Source organism: Dendrobates tinctorius, unplaced genomic scaffold (assembly GCF_039654945.1).
Source record: "Dendrobates tinctorius isolate UK_male_01 unplaced genomic scaffold, ASM3965494v1 ptg000007l, whole genome shotgun sequence".
Lineage (NCBI taxonomy): Eukaryota > Metazoa > Chordata > Amphibia > Anura > Dendrobatidae > Dendrobates > Dendrobates tinctorius.
Window position 1 is genome coordinate 35,734,575 of NW_027361675.1, and position 19,118 is coordinate 35,753,692.

At 41.9% G+C, this 19,118-nt stretch overlaps 1 protein-coding gene across 7 annotated transcripts in view; it reads right to left on the bottom strand.

Moving 5' to 3' along the window:
* BCAS3 (BCAS3 microtubule associated cell migration factor) overlaps positions 1 to 19,118 on the bottom strand; it is a 1,710,065-nt gene that overhangs the window by 1,610,111 nt on the left and 80,836 nt on the right. For all 7 annotated transcript variants that reach the window (XM_073573260.1, XM_073573307.1, XM_073573290.1 and 4 more), the window contains one exon: positions 11,791 to 11,872. In XM_073573260.1, the coding sequence (XP_073429361.1) occupies positions 11,791 to 11,872 (82 nt within the window). The remainder of the gene's footprint in view (positions 1 to 11,790; positions 11,873 to 19,118) is intronic.

The window sequence follows — 19,118 nt, forward strand, 5'->3', positions numbered from 1 at the left end:
TATTTCTTGTGCGATAATGGCATCGCACTGAACGGACTGGCCGGCACTGACTGGCCGGCATCTCTCCTGACCTGAGCATGTCAGCATGATGGATTACTATGTAGCTGTCAAGCTCAGGTCAGGAGAGCAGACAGCCAGTGCGAGTTTTGCAATGCGATTCTTCATTTGGGGTATCGGCGTACTCAGGAGAAATTGCACAACAAATTGGATGGTTCATTTTCTCCTCTTACCCTTGTAAAAATGCAAAAGTTGGGGCTAAATGAACATTTTTGTGGGAAAAATCAAAATGTTCATTTTTTTCCTTCCACGTTGTTTTGATTCATGTGAAGCACCTAAAGGGTTAATAAACTCCTTGAATGTGGTTTTGAGCAATTTTTAAAATGACACTTGGATATTTTCTGTCATATAGACCCCTCAAAGTCACTTTAAACATGATGTGGTCCCTAAAAAATAACAGTTTTGTAAATTTTGTTGGAAAAATGAGAAATTGCTGACCAAATTTTAACCCTTCTAAGCTCCTGACAAAAATTTTTTTTCAAATTTATGGTAATGTAAGGTAGACATATGGGAAATTATATTTATAAATTATTTTGCACAGCATAACTAAGGATATCAGAATTGAAAATTACACTTTCGCCAAAATTCGGATATTTTCACAAATACATGCAAAAAAATTTCGATATAAGTTTACCACTAACCAGAGGCGTAGCTAGGGTTTTGGTTCAGGGGGGGTGACGCATCCTAACAGTGGAGAAGAACCTCAGAACCCCAGCAGATGACTGCACTTTTGCTGAAAATAATCTCTATATAAAGACCAATATTGATATTACCGCCATATGGTGAGTGGTAGATAAAGTACCAGTTCTGCAGAACATATAAGAAGGGATCACAGGACAGTTACAGATAGTGACTTACAGCTGACTTCTTTCTGATGGAATCGTTCATTTTTCACGTCTTTTCCATCTGGCCCAGACCAACATGACAACTTCTTCCAGCCAGTACTCGGCAGCATGAAAATAACAACTTGGCTGCAGAGATTACAGCACAGACACATTTCACGTCTCATATTTTCAGCATTGTCCCCATCTACTCCCAATCTGCACAAACTCCTCATCCTGCTGATACCCCAATACTGAGCCACTGCTGCTGTATGTGTCCCCATTACAACACCTGCTGTGTGGTTCTCTGTGCCCTCTATATTCTAAAGCAACCCTCTAATATAGTAATGCCGGGCGCAAATGCCCTAGAAAACAGTGCCCACATTTTGTCCCCTAGAAAGTAATAATGCTCTCTGTGTGCCCCTTTGACAGTCACAGTAACCTGAGTTCCCCTATAACAATAAGTGCCCACTTTACATTTAATAATGTGCAGAGTCTCTCCCCCTATACAGCTCCCCTATACACAGTATGATGCTCTGTTATACACAGTCTAATGCCCCCTCACTGTATATATATTGACTCCTTAGTATCCCCACACTGTTTGACAGCTCCAACACTGTAATCTCCACACTGTATGATGACCTCCTAGATAGCCTCCATATAGCATAATGCACCAGACAATCCTCAACATAGTCCTCAATATAGGATAATGCACTCCCCATAGGCCTTGTAAGGTAGCGCTTATTGTTAGTGTTGGGGGACACTCGCTTGGCAGCGCATTCACGTCACACAGGAACACTTTCCGTTAAAACTGTCCAATGAAGTTTATTATGGCATCATAAACTGCACCGTAAGCCATGTTATACTTCACAGGCTTACACATAGTTCATAACATTTCAACATATGGCTTTTCCTTGCAGTCCCTAAACACGCTGAACCTCCTCACTGTCCAGTTACCGTGGGCGACCGCACGCCGTACAGTTCATTAAATGTTCATAGAACACAACAGGCACCAATAGTCATATCCCCATGTCCGGGGTTACCTCGCAGGAGCTCTGGCTCCAGATGCCGACTTTGTCAGTCCTCTCTTTCCCAGGGATACTGCCGAACTGGGATCACCGTCCCGGATAATGTCTTGCTCACCTGGCCACCTGACAGTCCAAGTCCACAGACGGACAGTAGCTCCCCCAATGCAGTGCCGTCACTGACTCTACAAACACACAGTGGCCTGTCCGGGTGCTATTCAGGGATCCGTCCCTACTCCCAGGGACTCCCAACACACCGGCCTCACCAGGTCCAGGGTCTAAGCGGGTGCTATTTAGGACATTCGTCCCCTCCTAAGACTGTCCAACACTCACGCTTCACCGGGTCCTATTCAGGGATCCGTCCCTACTCCCAGGGACTCCCAACACACCGGCCTAACCAGGTCCAAGGTCGTAGCAGGTGCTATTCAAGAAGGCAGCACACCATCCAACACCTAGACCCTCCAGGAGCTTCCACCCTGAACCATTCAGGTACACACACTCTCTCCATGTGACCAGACCTCAGGCACATTATATGGTGCATAGTCACACCCACAGGTGATCACATGGCAAGGACCTCATTTCAGGTCCTTTCAGACACCCAACCATACACACACATATACTTTGGGCATTAAGACACATGCCCCTGGGTGGGTTTGTAGGTGACTGGTCCCACCCATCTGGAAGCTCCCCCTTTTGTTCCACTGCAGCAAACCCTCAGCAGTACCTCTGCTGATCAACACATGTTTCAGCTTCCATCACAAGGCACCCACCCTTGTGATACATATCGGCCATTCACAACCCTGCCGCTCACCATTTCCCCATCACAATAAAGGAAACGTCTGCATGCATGTCCTGGGAAGCCTATACAGCGTCCCCTAGCTGTCACGGGTCACTGCATCACAGCTTCCTTAAAAAAAATGCACTCACCATAGGCCTTCATATAGTATAATTCACTCCCCATAGGCAGCCTCTATAGTATAATGCAGCCCTTAAAATAATGCACCCCCATAGGCAGACTCTATAGCATAATGCAGCCCCTAATATAATGCACCCCCGTAGGCAGCCTCTATAGTATAATGCAGTCCTTAAAATAATGCACCCCCTATAGTATAATGCAGCCCTTAACCCCTTCATGACCGGAGCTGTTTTCGTTTTTTGCTCCCCTTCTTCCCAGAGCCATAACTTTTTTATTTTTCCATCAATATGGCCATGTGAGGGCTTAATTTTTGTGGGATGAGTTGTACTTTTGAACACCATTAGCTTTACCATGTAGTGTACTCGAAAACGGGAAAAAAATTCAAAGTGCTGTGAAATTAAAAAAAAAAAAAAAGTGCAATCCCACACTTGTTTTTTGTTTGGCTTTTTTGCTAGGTTCACTAAATGCTAAAACTAACCTGCCATTATGATTCTCCAGGTCATTACGAGTTCATAGACCCCAAACATGTCTAGATTCTTTTTATCTAAGTGGTGAAAGAAAATTCCAAAGGTTGCTAAAAAAAAAAAAAAAAAAAATGGTGCCATTTTCCGATACCCGTAGCGTCTCCATTTTTCGTGATCTTGCGTTGGGTGAGGGCTAATTTTTTTTGCGAGCTGAGTTGATGGTTTTAATGATACCACTTTTGTGCAGAAACGTTCTTTTGATCGTCCATTACTGCATTTTAATGCAATGTCGCGGCGACCAAAAAGAAACGTAATTCTGGCGTTTTGATTTTTTTTTCTCGCTACGCCGTTTAGCGATCTGCTTAATCCTTTTTTTTTTATTTGATTGGGCAATTCTGAAAGAGGAGATACCAAATATGTGTAGGTTTGATTTTTTTTATTGTTTTATTTTGATTGGGGCGAAAGGGGGGTGATTTAAACTTTTATGTTTTTTAGTTTTTTTTCAATTTTTAAACACTATTTTTTTTACTTTTGGCATGCTTCAATATCCTCCATAAGAGGCTAGAAGCTGCCATAGCGCGATCGCCTCTTCTACATAGATGCATATATCACCTCTAAACTGTTCCAAATTATTATGCAAAAAGAGTTTAGGAGTGATAAGGTTAGAATTTTTTTGTTTGTCATTTAAACTCATTGATGGTGATGTGTGTCAGGGCTCTTTATATCACTGAAAGCAATTGCAGATACCTGTGCAAATTAGTTTGGTAGGTGTGTCCAAATAAAGGCAAGATTACTTAAGAAGGCTGTTCCACATTATTAAGCAGCCTACATTTTTTGTCAAAATGGGAAAGAAAAGGGATGTGTCGGCTGCTGAGAAGCAACAAATTGTGGAGTATTTAGGTCAAGGCATGACTACAATCAACATTGCCAAGACACTTCATCGTGATCATCGCACAATCAAGAAGTGTGTAGCTGATTCCCAGCACACACGTGTGCGTGCTAAGGAAAAATTGAGGACTATTTCCAACAGGCAATTGCGTCAGGTTAAAAGAGCAGCTGCAAAAATGCCTTGTCTTAGCAGCAGACAAGTTTTTGAAGCTGCTGGTGCCTCCAACATCCCCCGAACAACAAGATGTAGGGTCCTTCAGAGGTTTGCAGCTGTGCGTAAGCCATCCTGTCGACCACCTCTATCCACTGCACACAAGCAGAAACGGCTCCAGTGGGCCAAACAATACATGAAGACTGACTTCCAAACTGTTTTGTTCACCGATGAGTGCTGTGCAACGCTCGATGGTCCAGATGGATGGAGTGGAGGATGGCTGGTTGATGGACACCCCATGAAAACACGGCTAAGGCGCCAACAAGGAAGAGGTAGAGTAATGTTTTGGGCTGGAATCATGGGGAGAGAGATTGTCGGCCCCTTTAGGATCCCTGAAGGGGTAAAGATGAACTCCATAATCTATGTGGAGTTTCTAAAACAGCACTTCCTGCCATGTTTCAAGAGGAAGAACCGTGCTTTCCGCAGCAAGATCATTTTCATGCATGATAATGCACCTCTCTCATGCTGCAAATAACACATCTGCATCTCTGGCTGCTATGGGCACAAAAGAGGACAAACTTATGGTGTGGCCACCATCTTCCCCTGACCTCAACCCCATTGAGAACCTCTGGAGCATCATCAAAAGGAGTGTCTATGATGGCGGGAGGCAGTTCACATCTAAGCAACAGCTCTGGGAGGGTATTCTGTCCACATGCAAAACAATTGAAGCACAAACCATCCAAAAACTGACAAATTCAATGGACGAGAGAGTTCAGAAGCTTCTTTCCAACAAGGGGTCCTATGTGCAAATGTAACATCACCTAGAATAAAGTTTTGACTTGAAAACTGTTTGATTTCATTTTGTAATAAGCTGATAATGCTTATAATTTCACAATTGACCATTTTTTTGTTCAAAATAAAAATAAAAAGGTTGAAAACTCTGCTGTGCATAATAAATTGGAACATGCATTTTGAGTGTTTCTTATTTTTAAAAATATACTGTTTTCATAGGCAGTTTGTTCAAAAACATTGCAATTATACTAGAATAGTAGATGACTGGAAAATAACTGACTGCAATTCATATAGGTAATTTAGAGAAAATATGAGGAAATATTTTTTGCATAATAATTTGGAACACAGTATATGTAGTTGAATTACAGCATTGCTATGAGCGCCGACCACAGGGTGGCACTCATAGCAATCTGCCATCAACAACCATAGAGGTCTCGAGGAGACCTCAGGCTGTTATGGCAATGCATCACTGACCCTCAATCATGAGACGCGGGTCGCGATGCACATATTTCCGGCCGAGCGCCAGCAGCTATAGTTAAATGCCCGCTGTCAGTGTTTGACAGCGGGATTTAACTAGCTAATTGGCGCGGGCGGATCGCGATTCCGCTTGCATCTATTGCAGGCACATGTCAGTTGTAGAGATCAGCTCTCATGTGCACGGAAAGGTGCGGGCTCCGACGTGGGGGGAGTCAGATGCGGCCGTACTTTCCCAATGTCGAAAAAGGGTTAAAAAATGGACCGTGTACGGACATAAAAAAGGACGTGTGCAGGAGGCATTAATTTGTCCTTTAAAGGAAACCCATCACATTAAAAAAACGCTATTAACCTGCAGATATGGGGTTAATCTGCAGGTTAATAGTGTTCTGAAGCTGCCTGGCATCTGCATTGAGAGCCCCGCTGTTAAGAGGAAATTAACTTTAGTCCTTCTCAATCACGAAGTAGCCCCGACACGTGTTCAGTCACCATTCTGTGTAAGCGGCGGCTGTAACCACACCCTGGCATTTACTGCAGCTCAGAATTAGGGTCGTCTGTCAGTCAGTGCAGGGGGCACGGTTAAAGCCGCCATTCTCTATACACAGAGCAGTGACTGAAACCCGTGTCGGCACCGCCCTCGTGACTGAAACCCGAGCGGCTACAGGTTGGAATAAAGTTAATTTCCTCCTGGGAGTAGGGGTCTAAGTGCTGGCGTTTGACAGGATCAGAACTCTATTAACCTGCAGATTAACCACATATTTGCAGGTTAATAGCATTTTTTCACATGACAGGTTCCCTTTAATGTCACCTTTCACCAATTAATCCAGGTAACATCTCTAACCCCTATGCAGCTTTGAGCCAGCAGATACTAAACTATGGTCATGCTGTGATGGGAGCATAAATCTTCCCTCAAGATATTACATAGGACTTACTTGGTTCCCTGGAGGGTTCATAACTGTTTCCAAGAATCATCTTCACTTTGTTTCAGCGGATGCCTAGACCCTTTCTCCACAATATATAAATGATGCCCCAAAATCTATGCCCTTCTGATCCCAGATATGTCAACTATGTCCCGGAACACCGCATAATACTTCCGAGACATAGTACTTCCGGCGCATGCGCACTAATGGTTTTCGGCTTTGCCCGCAGTTGGGAGGCAATTTGAATGCGCATGCGCAGGACCTGTACGCGAATGCCATTCACAGAACGGAATGTGTACAGTACGCCTATTTGGGGTGTAGAGAGGGATCAGAACCAACTCCCATCAGACCGGACAGAAGATATTTACATACAGTGCGAGAGCAATATAAAAGGTTTTTATGGGGGATTCATGGGGAGTCAGGGGGTTTCCCAAGTAGTTGGGGAATGTATACCTCACACTGTATATTAGATTATATTTTTAGTTGATAGGCCAAAAAACTGGTGACAGATTCCCTTTAAATTTAGCTCACAACCAAATCTGAAGTAACTAGGAGGATTTACAACTTCAGGTAGGACTTGTGTCAAGCAATACATTTTTTTAAGATGTTTTTACACTAAAAAATTATATTAACCATTTTTTTCTATCCTTAACATAATTTTTTGCAGTGTTTTATAAGTCTGGTATTTATGAATTACATATATTGAAAAACTTTCCGAAAAATATCAGGGGTGAATAGCTATAACATTTCTGTGAAAATATGGAAAATAACAGTACTCATAGGAAATATTGCTATAACTTCCCGCCATGGGACACAAGGTCAGCCAGTAATTTGAAACCACCTCCACTGATATTATTGATGTCAACTTTATGAGGTAGGCCGTCAGACTAATGAATTAAGAGAAATGTATAAAAATTAATCTATATATCTTAGTGTTTTGATTGTAAACAACAATTTGTTAAGAGAAGTTCTGCGCAGATACAATACCAGCTGGCTCTGCTGGTGGATTTTAGCTCTGAACCTAGCAGAATTGTGAATACAGCTCTGGATTACAATATAGGCAATAATTCAGGACCTTTCTGAGCTGCAAAGCTAAGCCCCCTTCACACATAGCGAGATCGCTAGCGATATCGCTAAAGCGTCACCGATTTTGCGATGCAACAGCGATATCGCTAGCGATCTCGCTACATGTGACACGTACCTCCGACCGGCTCCCCCGCTGGATATCGCTGATCGCGCGAGATAGTCCTGGTCCATATCGGCTTCCTGCTGGCGCTGACGAGCGACTCCATGGACGCGCGAGGAAGACGTCACCTTCGCTGCGTGACAGGTAAGTGACGACAGCCGACCGCTGCTGCATCGCTGGTGAGATCTGCCTGCTTGGCAGCTCACTAGCGACCATTTAGCGATGCACCAGCAATCCTGACCGGGTCGTATCGTTGTTGGGATCGCTGGTGCATCGCTAAATGTAACGGGACGTTTACCGTAAATGAATTTATAAACTTAAATTTAGTAACTTTTAGTAACTAGATTCACAGGCAAAATCTACCAGCATTACCAATTAGTGTAGTATTTGTACAGCACTTTATGGCTTATATTTATCTCTCTATTGTATCTTAAGCTGCCATTATATTAAAATCATTGTGAACAAGGGGATTGTCCACTACTAGGATGACCCCTTTTTTATCTAAATGTTTAGATAAAGGTTTAAATAAAAAAGCTTATACTCACCTCCCGTGCTGATGCCGTTCCAGCGGTGTTGGCACTTGCGGTTCCGGGGCTCTCGTGCTTTTGTATGACACATGGTGTATGGCACCCAATGAGCGCTGGCATCACTGTCCTCACCTTCTGTCGAAATGAACATAAAGAGGAAGTCAGAGATCAGCTGCAGCTCCGACTTCGTCTTCATGTTCAATTCGTAAATAGGCGAGGACAGTGAAGCTGGCGCTGATAGGGCACCGAGTTCATCTAATATATAAAGCTCAAGTGTGTGTATGTATGTGTGTGTGTGTGTGTGTGTGTGTGTGTATGTGTGTATGTCTGGGATAGGCATCCGCACCGTCGCAGCTACAGCCACAAAATTTGTCACAGTCACACCTCTGGACCCTGAGAGTGTCCTAGGCTATGTTGTGAGGTGAAATTTTAACCCCGCACGTTCCAATTCACCAAACAATTTTGCCCCTATCTACATAATGGGGAAAAAGTGTGTGTATCAAGCCCCGCCCCTCATTATGATGTCATAATAGTTGCCATGGCGACGCTGATGTCATCATAGGTTGCAAGCCCCACCGCTCATTATGATGTCATAATGGTTGACTATGGGATGGAGGATGGGCACCCCTATTAATGTTAACCTTTTTTCTTTATAACAATTTTGGTTTTTGCAACAGCTATTTCAGTTTCATATATCTAATAACTGATGGACTCAGTTATATTTCTGGATTCAAATGAGGTTTATTGTACTTACAGAAAATGTGCAATCTGCATTTAAACAAAATTTGACCAGTGCAAAAGTATGGGCACCCTTATCGTTTTCTTGATTTGAACACTCCTAACTACTTTTTACTGACTTTCTGAAGCACTAAATTGGTTTTGTAACCTCATTGAGCTTTGAACTTCATAGCCAGGTGTATCAAATCATGAGAAAAGGTATTTAAGGTGGCCACTTGCAAGTAGTTCTCCTATTTGATTCTCCTATGAAGAGTGGCATCATGGGCTCCTCAAAACAACTCTCAAATGATCTGAAAACAAAGATTATTCAACATAGCTTTTCAGGGGAAGGATACAAAAAGTAGTCTCAGAGATTTAACCTGTCAGTTTCCACTGTGAGGAACATAGTAAGGAAATGGAAGAACACAGGTACAGTTCTTGTTAAGCCCAGAAGTGGCAGGCCAAGAAAAATATCAGAAAGGCAGAGAAGAAGAATGGTGAGAACAGTCAAGGACAATCCACAGACCACCTCCAAAGACCTGCAGCATCATCTTGCTGCAGATGGTGTCACTGTGCATCGGTCAACAATACAGCGCACTTTGCACAAGGAGAAGCTGTATGGGAGAGTGATGCAAAAGAAGCCGTTTCTGCAAGCACTCCACAAACAGAGTCGCCTGAGGTATGCAAAAGCACATTTGGACAAGCAACTTACAGTTTGGAAGAAGGTCCTGTGGACTGATGAAACAAAGATTGAGTTGTTTGGTCATACAAAAAGCCGTTATGCATGGAGGCTAAAAAACACAGGCATTCCAAGAAAAACACTTGCTACCCACAGTAAAATTTGGTGGAGGTTCCAGCATGCTTTGGGGCTGTGTGGCCAATGCTGGCACCGGGAATCTTGTTAAAGTTGAGGGTCGCATGGATTCAACTCAGTATCAGCAGATTCTTGACAATAATGTGCAAGAATCAGTGACGAAGTTGAAGTTACGCAGGGGATGGATATTTCAGCAAGACAATGATCCAAAACACCGCTCCAAATCTACTCAGGCATTCATGCAGAGGAACAATTACAATGTTCTGGAATGGCCATCCCAGTCCCCAGACCTGAATATCATTGAACCTCTGTTGGATGATTTGAAGCGGGCTGTCCATGCTCGGCGACCATCAAACTTAACTGAACTGGAATTGTTTTGTAAACAGGAATGGTCACAAATACCTTCATCCAGGATCCAGGAACTCATTAATAGCTACAGGAAGCGACTAGAGGCTGTTATTTTTGCAAAAGGAGGATCTACGAAATATTAATGTCACTTTTATGTTGAGGTGCCCATACTTTTGCACCGGTCAAATTTTGTTTAAATGCAGATTGCACATTTTCTGTTAGTACAATAAACCTCATTTGAATCCAGAAATATAACTGAATCCATCAGTTATTAGATATATGAAACTGAAATAGCTGTTGCAAAAACCAAAATTGTTATAAAGAAAAAAGGTTAACATTAATAGGGGTGCCCAAACTTTAACATATGACTGTATATGGGCACGGGACTATGGGATGGAGGATAATTATAATTTGCTATAACTAACCACAGTTAGTTACTATGCCCGGGCAGCGCCGGGCTCTTCAGCTAGTGTATCATAAAAATGCACAAGAGACCAAAGGAGAGCGAGTGCCTACACCACTGGAACCGCACTGGCATGGGAGGAGAGTACAAAGCTTTTTTATTTTATGGGGGCCAATTATTTAAACCAAAAAGGGGTTGTGCTAGTAGTGGACAACCTCATTAAGAACACTTGTTTCATTATAATCTTTCAGTGTAAAACAGGCTACTGATCACCCGATGATCGACCAAAGTGATCACTAATCAGGTAAAATTATCTGTTGTGCAGCACAAAAGATAATCGTTATCAGCGGTGCATAGTACTCGCGCTGCCGATAACAATGGCAGCCTATGCACACTGACCAATATACTAGATAGAACAGGATATTCAGTGCGCACCGTTTAGGCCTGTTTCACATTTCCGCTATTTCACAGGAGGCTAAATCCGCCAGAGCCGTTAAAAAAGGATCCGCCTCCGTCATGCGCTAAACGGATGTCAGCGGACCCGTGTAGTGTACGGATCCGGTGAAGTCGGCTAGTGGGGGAAATTAAAAGGAACCGCGGTCTGGTAAGGAGAAAGAGAGAGAGAATTCTGCATTGCTGCAGCTTTTCCGGAAATGCAATTCAGGGTTAAATTGCTCGGCAGAGGAATTCTGCCGGGCATGCGCAATTGAAAATAGCGGACCGTCGCTCTGAAAAAAACGTTTCAGAGTGCGTCTCCTCCGCCCGGAAACCGCTAAAATTTTCACGGATCCGTCAAAAAACGGATGTGACGGACGACCATCAGTCAAAATCCGCCACTAATGTAAGTCTATGGGGAAAAAACGAATCCACCAAAAAAAGGGGCGGATCCGTTTTTTTCTAAAAGTGGCGGATTTTGACTGACATCAAACAACGGAAATGTGAAACAGGCCTTACCAGTCTGCCTGTGTAAAAAGGTTTTTAAACGCGCAAACGGTCAGTAAATGTTTAACAAATCAGCAAAGGTTAGTTAACGTAAAACGACTCAAACACAAAACCTGACTGTGTAAGCTTTTTCACCATATAAAATAAAAGTGCTTATTCATTTTACATCTAATAAGTGAAAAGATTGCACATGTGCAAGCAGGTCTTTTTCTTAAAATTTAGCAAAACTTACGGTACGTTCCAGCTGTGTAATTCAAACCCAATATAAAAATAAAACTATTAGCTAAATTACGAACAAGAAGAAAATGCGAAGGAAGGTAAAGCTAATACAATTTTTAGACTTACTAATCTGAGGAGATGGCAAGATTCGGGCAGACCGGACTGGACCATGGCGAACTGAGAACAACTCCTGAGCTTCTCCGCTAACCTATAATAAAGCAAAATCAATTAAATAAAAATTAGTCAGAACCAAGAGTGTTTGGTTCACAACAATAAAATGCGCTAAAATAGATTAAAATTATTAAAATGATTGTCCAATGCTCGGACAACCCCTTCTTAATCTTTACGTTTCCACCTCAGAAAATAACAACACTTATACTCACCTCTGGTGCAGGCACCAGATCTTCCCGAGATCACATGCCATTGTTATGTCACATGAGTGCTGTGGTCAATCAGCGCTGGCTTCATTCTCCTCTCCTAAATCCAGAGGGAGGGAGAACTGCTGTTGCTCTCTCATTTCTTCCCCACGTATGTGAATCATTTGAAGGCGGGGTAAGTGAAGCCAGAGAAGATTGGCCACAGGGATCACCAGGTGAGCAAGTGCTGACACCACTGGAACACTGGCACCGGAGACGAGTACAGGTATAATTATGTTATTGGGGGTAATGTAGGGATTCAGAAGTAGATGTGTGAATAGTGGACAACCCCTTTAAAGATCATATATGCACACTTTAGATAGCCTATATTACTGTTTTAAAAAAATAACTGAATGGCTATCAGCATTCATACTCTACGTAACAAAAAAGAAACATTACAAATTCTTTGTATTAAAAATATATGGGTTTTCTCATAACATTTTTTGTGAGTGAAAACAATGGGATAATTTTCATTACAATATATACAATTGTGCTTAAAAGTTTACATACCCCGGCAGAATATTTCCTTTCTTGGCCTTTTTTCAGAGAATATGAACGACAACAAAACTTTTTCTCCACTAATGGTTAGTGGTTGGGTGAAGCTATTTATTGTTAAACTACTGTATTTTCTATTTTTAAATCATAATTACAACTCAAAAGATCAAAATGACCCTGATCAAAAGTTTACATACCCTATTCCTTAATACCATGTATTGCCCCCTCTAACATCAATGACAGCTTGAAGACTTTTGTGGTAGTTGTGGATGAGGTTCTTTATTTATTCAGATGGTAAAGCTGTCCACTGTTCTTGGCAAAAAGCCTCCAGTTCCTGTAAATTCCTGGGCTGTCTAGTATGAACTGCGCGCTTGAGATCTCACAGAGTGGCTCAATGATATTGAGGTCAGGAGACTGAGATGGCCACTCCAGAACCTTCACTTTATTCTGCTGTAGTCAATGACAGGTCGACTTGGCCTTTTGTTTTGGATCGTTGTCAGGTTGGAACATCCAAGTGTGCCACATGCGCAGCAGTATTTGCTGATAACGTGCTATATTCATTTTTCCTTCAACTTTGACCAAATTTCCTGTGCCTTTATAGCTCACATATGCCCAAAACATCAGCGATCCACCTCCATGTGTTACAGTAGGAATAGTGTTCCTTTCATCATAGGCCTTGTTGACCTCTCTCCAAATGTAATGTTTATGGTTGTGGCCAAAAAGTTCAATTTTGGTCTCATCACTCCAAATTACCTTGTTCCAGAAATTTTGAAGCTTGTCTCTGTGCTGTTTTGCATATTGTAGGTGAGATACTTTGTGGCATTTACGCAATAATGGATTTCTCCTGACGACACAACCATGCAGCCCATTTTTCTTCAAGTGTCTCCTTATTGTGCATCTGAAAACTGTCACACCGCTAGTTTTCAGAGAGTCCAGTATTTTCGCTGATGTTATTTTTGGGTTGTTTTTTTTTTTGCATCCCAAACAATTTTCCTGGCCGTTGTGGACGAAATCTTGTTGGTCTACCTGACCGTGGTTTTGTTTTTACAGAGCCCCTGATTTTCTATTTGTTAATCACAGTTTGAATGTTGGTGACTGGCATTATCATTACCTTGGATATCTTTTTGTATCCCTTTCCTGATTTATAAAGTTCAACTACCTTTTCCTGTATATCCATTGACAATTCTTTTGCTTTCCCCATGACTCACAATCCAGAAACGTTAGTGGCTGGATAAAAGATGCAAGAGTCTGTATGGATCCCAGAAACTCACTCAGATTTTATGCACACACACTGATTACAAGCAAACAGGTCACAGGTCAGGATGTGATCTTTAGTAAACAATCAAACCCATTTGTGTCAACATCTGCAAATGTTATCAGGCCAAAATCACCAGGGTATGTAAACTTTTGATCAGGGTCATTTGGATGTTTTGGATTGTCATTATGATATAAAAAGAGAAAACACAGTAGTTTGACTTTAAATTGCTTCACCCAACCAATAACCATGAGTGGAGAAAAAGTTTTGGTGTTATCATTCATATTCTCTGAAAAAAGGCCAAGAAAGCTAAAAGTCTTCCGGGGTTTGTAAACTTTTCAGCACAACTGTATGTATATATATATACAGCTCTGGCAAAAATTAAGAGATCACTGCAAAGTTTTATAAAAATCAGCTTCTCTACATGTCTGACAGCCATTCCATTCCAGTGTCAGTTGAATTCCAACCAGAGTACACCTCATTCTACTTAATGTGCTTTGATTAGGTGATCACCTGAACCAAATCTTATTTAGTGAAGGAAAGTATAAAAAAAACCCTGCTGTGGTGTTCACAATCCTCTTGCAATAGGACAAGCTGGATGGCAAAACAAGTGCTAGAAATATCCCAAAAGTAGTTGGAATGAAAAAATAACTTTTAGCCATGCCAAAGGAGTTGAAAAGAAAAGTCTTGAGTGAGGAAAAGAAGGGCTCAATTCTAGCTTTACTAGCAGAGGGATACAGTGAGCGTCATGTTACCTCCATGTATCATGTAGCCACAAACACACGATACTAGCGCACAGGCGTGCACCATTGAGAGCTTTATATACCTTGCTCAAGTCCAGACAGACAGGACCTTGCCTGTGGACCAATCTGAAGCTGCCACATCACCAGAGCACCTGACGTCCAAGCACCAATGGGAAGGCACAATATCATGGACATGCTCAGTAGGGTGAAACTAGTAGTCACCATAGGCTTAGCTGAAGGGCAAGCAGCAACTATACGTGCAGCAGGAGCCTGGGCAAGGCACTGGGGCTGGAGTCTGTGCTGAGCAGTCATCCAAGTGGCTGAGCCTTAATGGGAGACTACAGCAACAGACATAGCTTGGAATCTATCCCGTGCAGCGGAAAAATCCCGGTGGCTAACAATAAATATATATATAAAGAAAACGGGAACCATTTGTTTTTTAGGTTATATGATGAGAAGCCAAAATAATGAATTTAACTAAATAATGACTCAAAGCATAAAAGTTAAACAAAAATACTCCTTGGGAAAAAAAAGGGTTATTGATTTGGACTTTGAAACCCAGAATAGCAAAGGTGATTTGTTTACAGAGAGGTGCAAAAAAAAAAAACTCTAAAAAACTATTGTATTAATGTATTATCCATGCAAAGAGAACAGGTCGCACTCATCGAGATGGAAGTTTCACTGATTTATTGACATATCATGAACATGTCAAGTCGGGGGAGTGCTAGAAAGGCTGACAACGGCCGTTTCGCGCTGCTCGAGCGTGGCTTCTGTATGCCGCACATCATTTGAAGTCACACGGTAACAGCGGTGCCGTCCGCTTTTTATCTTGAGTTTTGTGATTTAGTATTAATGTATTAGCTCACAGAATAAATAATTAATTTCCCTATAAATGTACAGTTAACTATGCACATTGCTGGTAAGTGAGAAGGCTTTATAGCTATTGTATCTGTCGAAATAAGCACTTTCCAGTTTATGGAGAATCAATGCAGGATACAAAGATCAATCATCATACAGTTTTTCTAATTAAAGTCATTGCTCTAACTCTGGAGTTTCTTTTTCCAAAAGTATCTTTTGTGTCTTTTTTTTTCAGTTGTTTCAGAGTGTTTTTTTCCAGCTGGTGTTTTTTTTGGAGTACTTTCCCTCTGTTTTTTTTACTACATTGAATAAGTAAGAAACTGCTATCAATTTTTTAAGCAAAATTTATTGCAAAATGTTCCAAATACATCTGGTCGTCTTCCTGGCATATTTTGACTTTTCCCACTGACTTATATTGTAAAGTATAGAGTGTCTTCCGAGAAGAAAAAGCCAGAAGGATGGACATTGTAACTAACCAGGCTATGTGCACACGCTGCGGATTGATCTGCGGATTTTTCTGCGCGGATTTCGTGAAATCCGCAGGACAAAAGTCCTGCGGTTTATCTGCGGTTTCACACCTCATAAGGATAAGGTGTGAAACCGCTGAGCATTCCGCACAATTGACATGCTGTGGATTGTAATCCGTGGAAAAATCCGCAGCATCTGCACAGCGGTTTTTGTGTTGCATAGGCTAACATGGTACTGTACACCGCTGCGGAATCCGCTGCGGGTCCGCAGGGCCAAATCCGCTACGTGTGCACATAGCCTTAGTGTTTTAGAAAGCTGAAGTGGTTTCAAGAAATCGGAATATATGACCCGTAAGTCATTTTTACATAGAAATGCGTATGTTCATTCTTTTGAACATTCTTGCTTTTGACTTCCACAGCAGAATTCGTCTGAAAAATAAATTGTGAGCACCTAGCCATCGTGTCATTACTGGCTCTGGTTTGCTGCCACCTGGAGCTATACTGAAGACCGTAACCAGCAATGAGAACTGGCAATGACACTATGTGAGCACTGTCAATCATAAAATGATGGTGCTCAGTATGCAAATTGATGGAGCATAACGATGCACCAAACTCCCTCATTTGCTTATGAAGTACATATTATTTTATGCCAACTAAACCACTAGAAGCTATACTGCAGGTATAATTTTTTTTTTTTATAGGGGATACGTTTCCTTCATGCCTGTGTAGTTTAGTTATAACTTTGGGGGTGACCAACTCCCCAGCTTTATGACTCCTATGCAGGAAAGGCTCTCAGTGTTCTTTACTGGCTTCTGCAATTTGCTATCTATGGCCGGGGTCAGACTTGCGAGAAACTCGGACGAGTGTCGCACGTCAATACCCGGCACTCGGGACCAGAGTGTGCGGCTGCATGTATTTCTATGCAGCTGAACGCTCGGATCTGAGTGCCGGGTATTGACGTGCGACACGCGTCCAAGGTTCTTGCAAGTCTGACCCCGGCCTATCGTTCTAACTCTTGGCTGGTGACATATTCAGGAAAATCATTCCCTAATCAAAGTTTAAAATTATTTTTACTTATTCCTTTCAGAAAGAGGGATCACGGGCGTCCATTTTGGGCCGAATACACAATCACCTTCCCTAGCGATTTGCCTTTTTTCATGTCTCCCATTTATGCCTATTGAGAGGTTTATTTTAGAACAAATAAATGTGTCTGCTATGCATTTGCTAGATCTTTGCTTTACATTCCAAGCTTATTTTCAGGACTGCCCAGTAAAAAGGGACACGTCTCAGACCAGACATCATTACTAAGGGACAATTATTTCAGGATTGCAGTGTGTAAATACCTCCGAGCAGGCTCCACATTTAATCTTGATCAGTTATGTACTCATTATACTTTGTGCATAATGCTTTTTTTTATCATCACAGTCTTTAGATAATTTGTCCATCCAGATTTAGCCTAAGCATTAGTTTACTGCTAAATGATTCCTTCTATATATGAAACAACAGCTCCATCTGCCAGTAATGAAGTGATCAGGGGTGAGATCTGTGCATGACTCGTTGGAGACAGTTATAGATTAGAATTCTGTTCAATCAAACCTGTTTTGATTTAGTTGATTTATAATTTTAATGAAGGTCATTCCCAGACTGGAAATGCAAGAAAGGGGTTAATTCCCAAGAGAACGCCACAATCTCTATTGCTCTATAACATAACTTCACTGAAATTACATTTCTTAGTTAGCATGATTCCACTTTCCTCGATTAGCTGGCAGTAATGCTACGTTTCCACAATGAGCTTTTGGCGAGGGAGGCTATGTTGCAGAGTTTAAGCGTTTTTGCTGCGTTTTTTCCCGGCGAAAATGCTTGCACAACGCAACCCATTGAATTCAATGGCATTCCGCACACGCTGTGCTAATGCCGCGTATTTTTCTGCAGCAGAATTGCGGGGATTCCGCACACATAGGAATGCATTGTTCAGCTTACTTTCCGCATGTGGCCATGTCCACCATGCGCAAAGTAAGTGGAAAATGTGCGGATGGTACCCAGGGTCTAGAGGAGAGGAGACTCTCCTCCATGCCCTGGGTACCATAATCCTGAAAAAAAAGAATTAAAATAAAAAATCCTAATATTCTCACCTTCCAACGGCCCCCACACCCATCCCGGTCCATACCGATGCTCCCGGCAATTCCCGTTCCCAGTGATGCCTTGCGACAATGTCCTGTGATGACGTAACGGTCTCGCAAGATGCTACGTCATCTGGGGTCATTTTCGCAAGGCATCGTTGGGAACGGGAGTTGCCGGGAGCATCGCGAGGATCGTGAACGCTGCGGGGGACGTCTGAAGGTGAGAATATCCCGATATTTTATTTTTTATATTATTTTTAACATTATATCTTTTTACTACTGATGCCGCATAGGCAGCCTCAATAGTAAAAAGTTGGTCACACTTGTCAAACACTATGTTTGACAAGTGTGACCAACCTGTTAATCAGTTTTCCAAGCGATGCTACAGATCGCTTGGAAAATGCTAGCATTCTGCAAGCTAATTATGCTTGCAAAACGCTAGTTTTTTGCGGGAATTCAGCATGCGTATTTCCTGCAGCAGGGAATTGGAGAATTTCCGTGTGCACATAGCCTTAAGGATGTTGAAGATTTTCTGCATCATTTCTGCACCTATTAGGCTATGTTCATATTAGACATTTTTTCTTATGTGCTTTTTAATGTAAAATTTCAGCTGTGTTTTACGGCATCAGCAAAGTCTGAGATTTCAGAAATCTCATGCACCGCATTGTTTTTTTTCATCATCAGTATTTTGTGCTTTGCATGTTTTTTTGCACAATAGAGCAGTCACTTTTTTCAGAGTTTTTCACCCATTGAAAGCAATTGATTGTAAAAAAAAATGCTGCAAATCCACACCGAAAAATGCAGGTATCAGATTATGCAGCGTTTCTTTGTGCCATAACCCGATTAATTAGAATGAGATTTTTTTTTTTACACTAAGCTTTATCAGCATACATAAGAGACAAATGTAGTAGGAAAAAATGCAGGAAAAAAAAGCATTTAAAAAACTGCTTTCCTGTCAAGAGAGGAGGTTTTGCTGCAGAAAAAAACCTCTGAAAAAAAACACCTAGTGTTAGCTTCAGTTAAATTAGAACAAAAAATGCCCTAAATTATAAACACGGAGGACCGTGACAACCCCAAACACCTATGTAGAGCAAAACTAA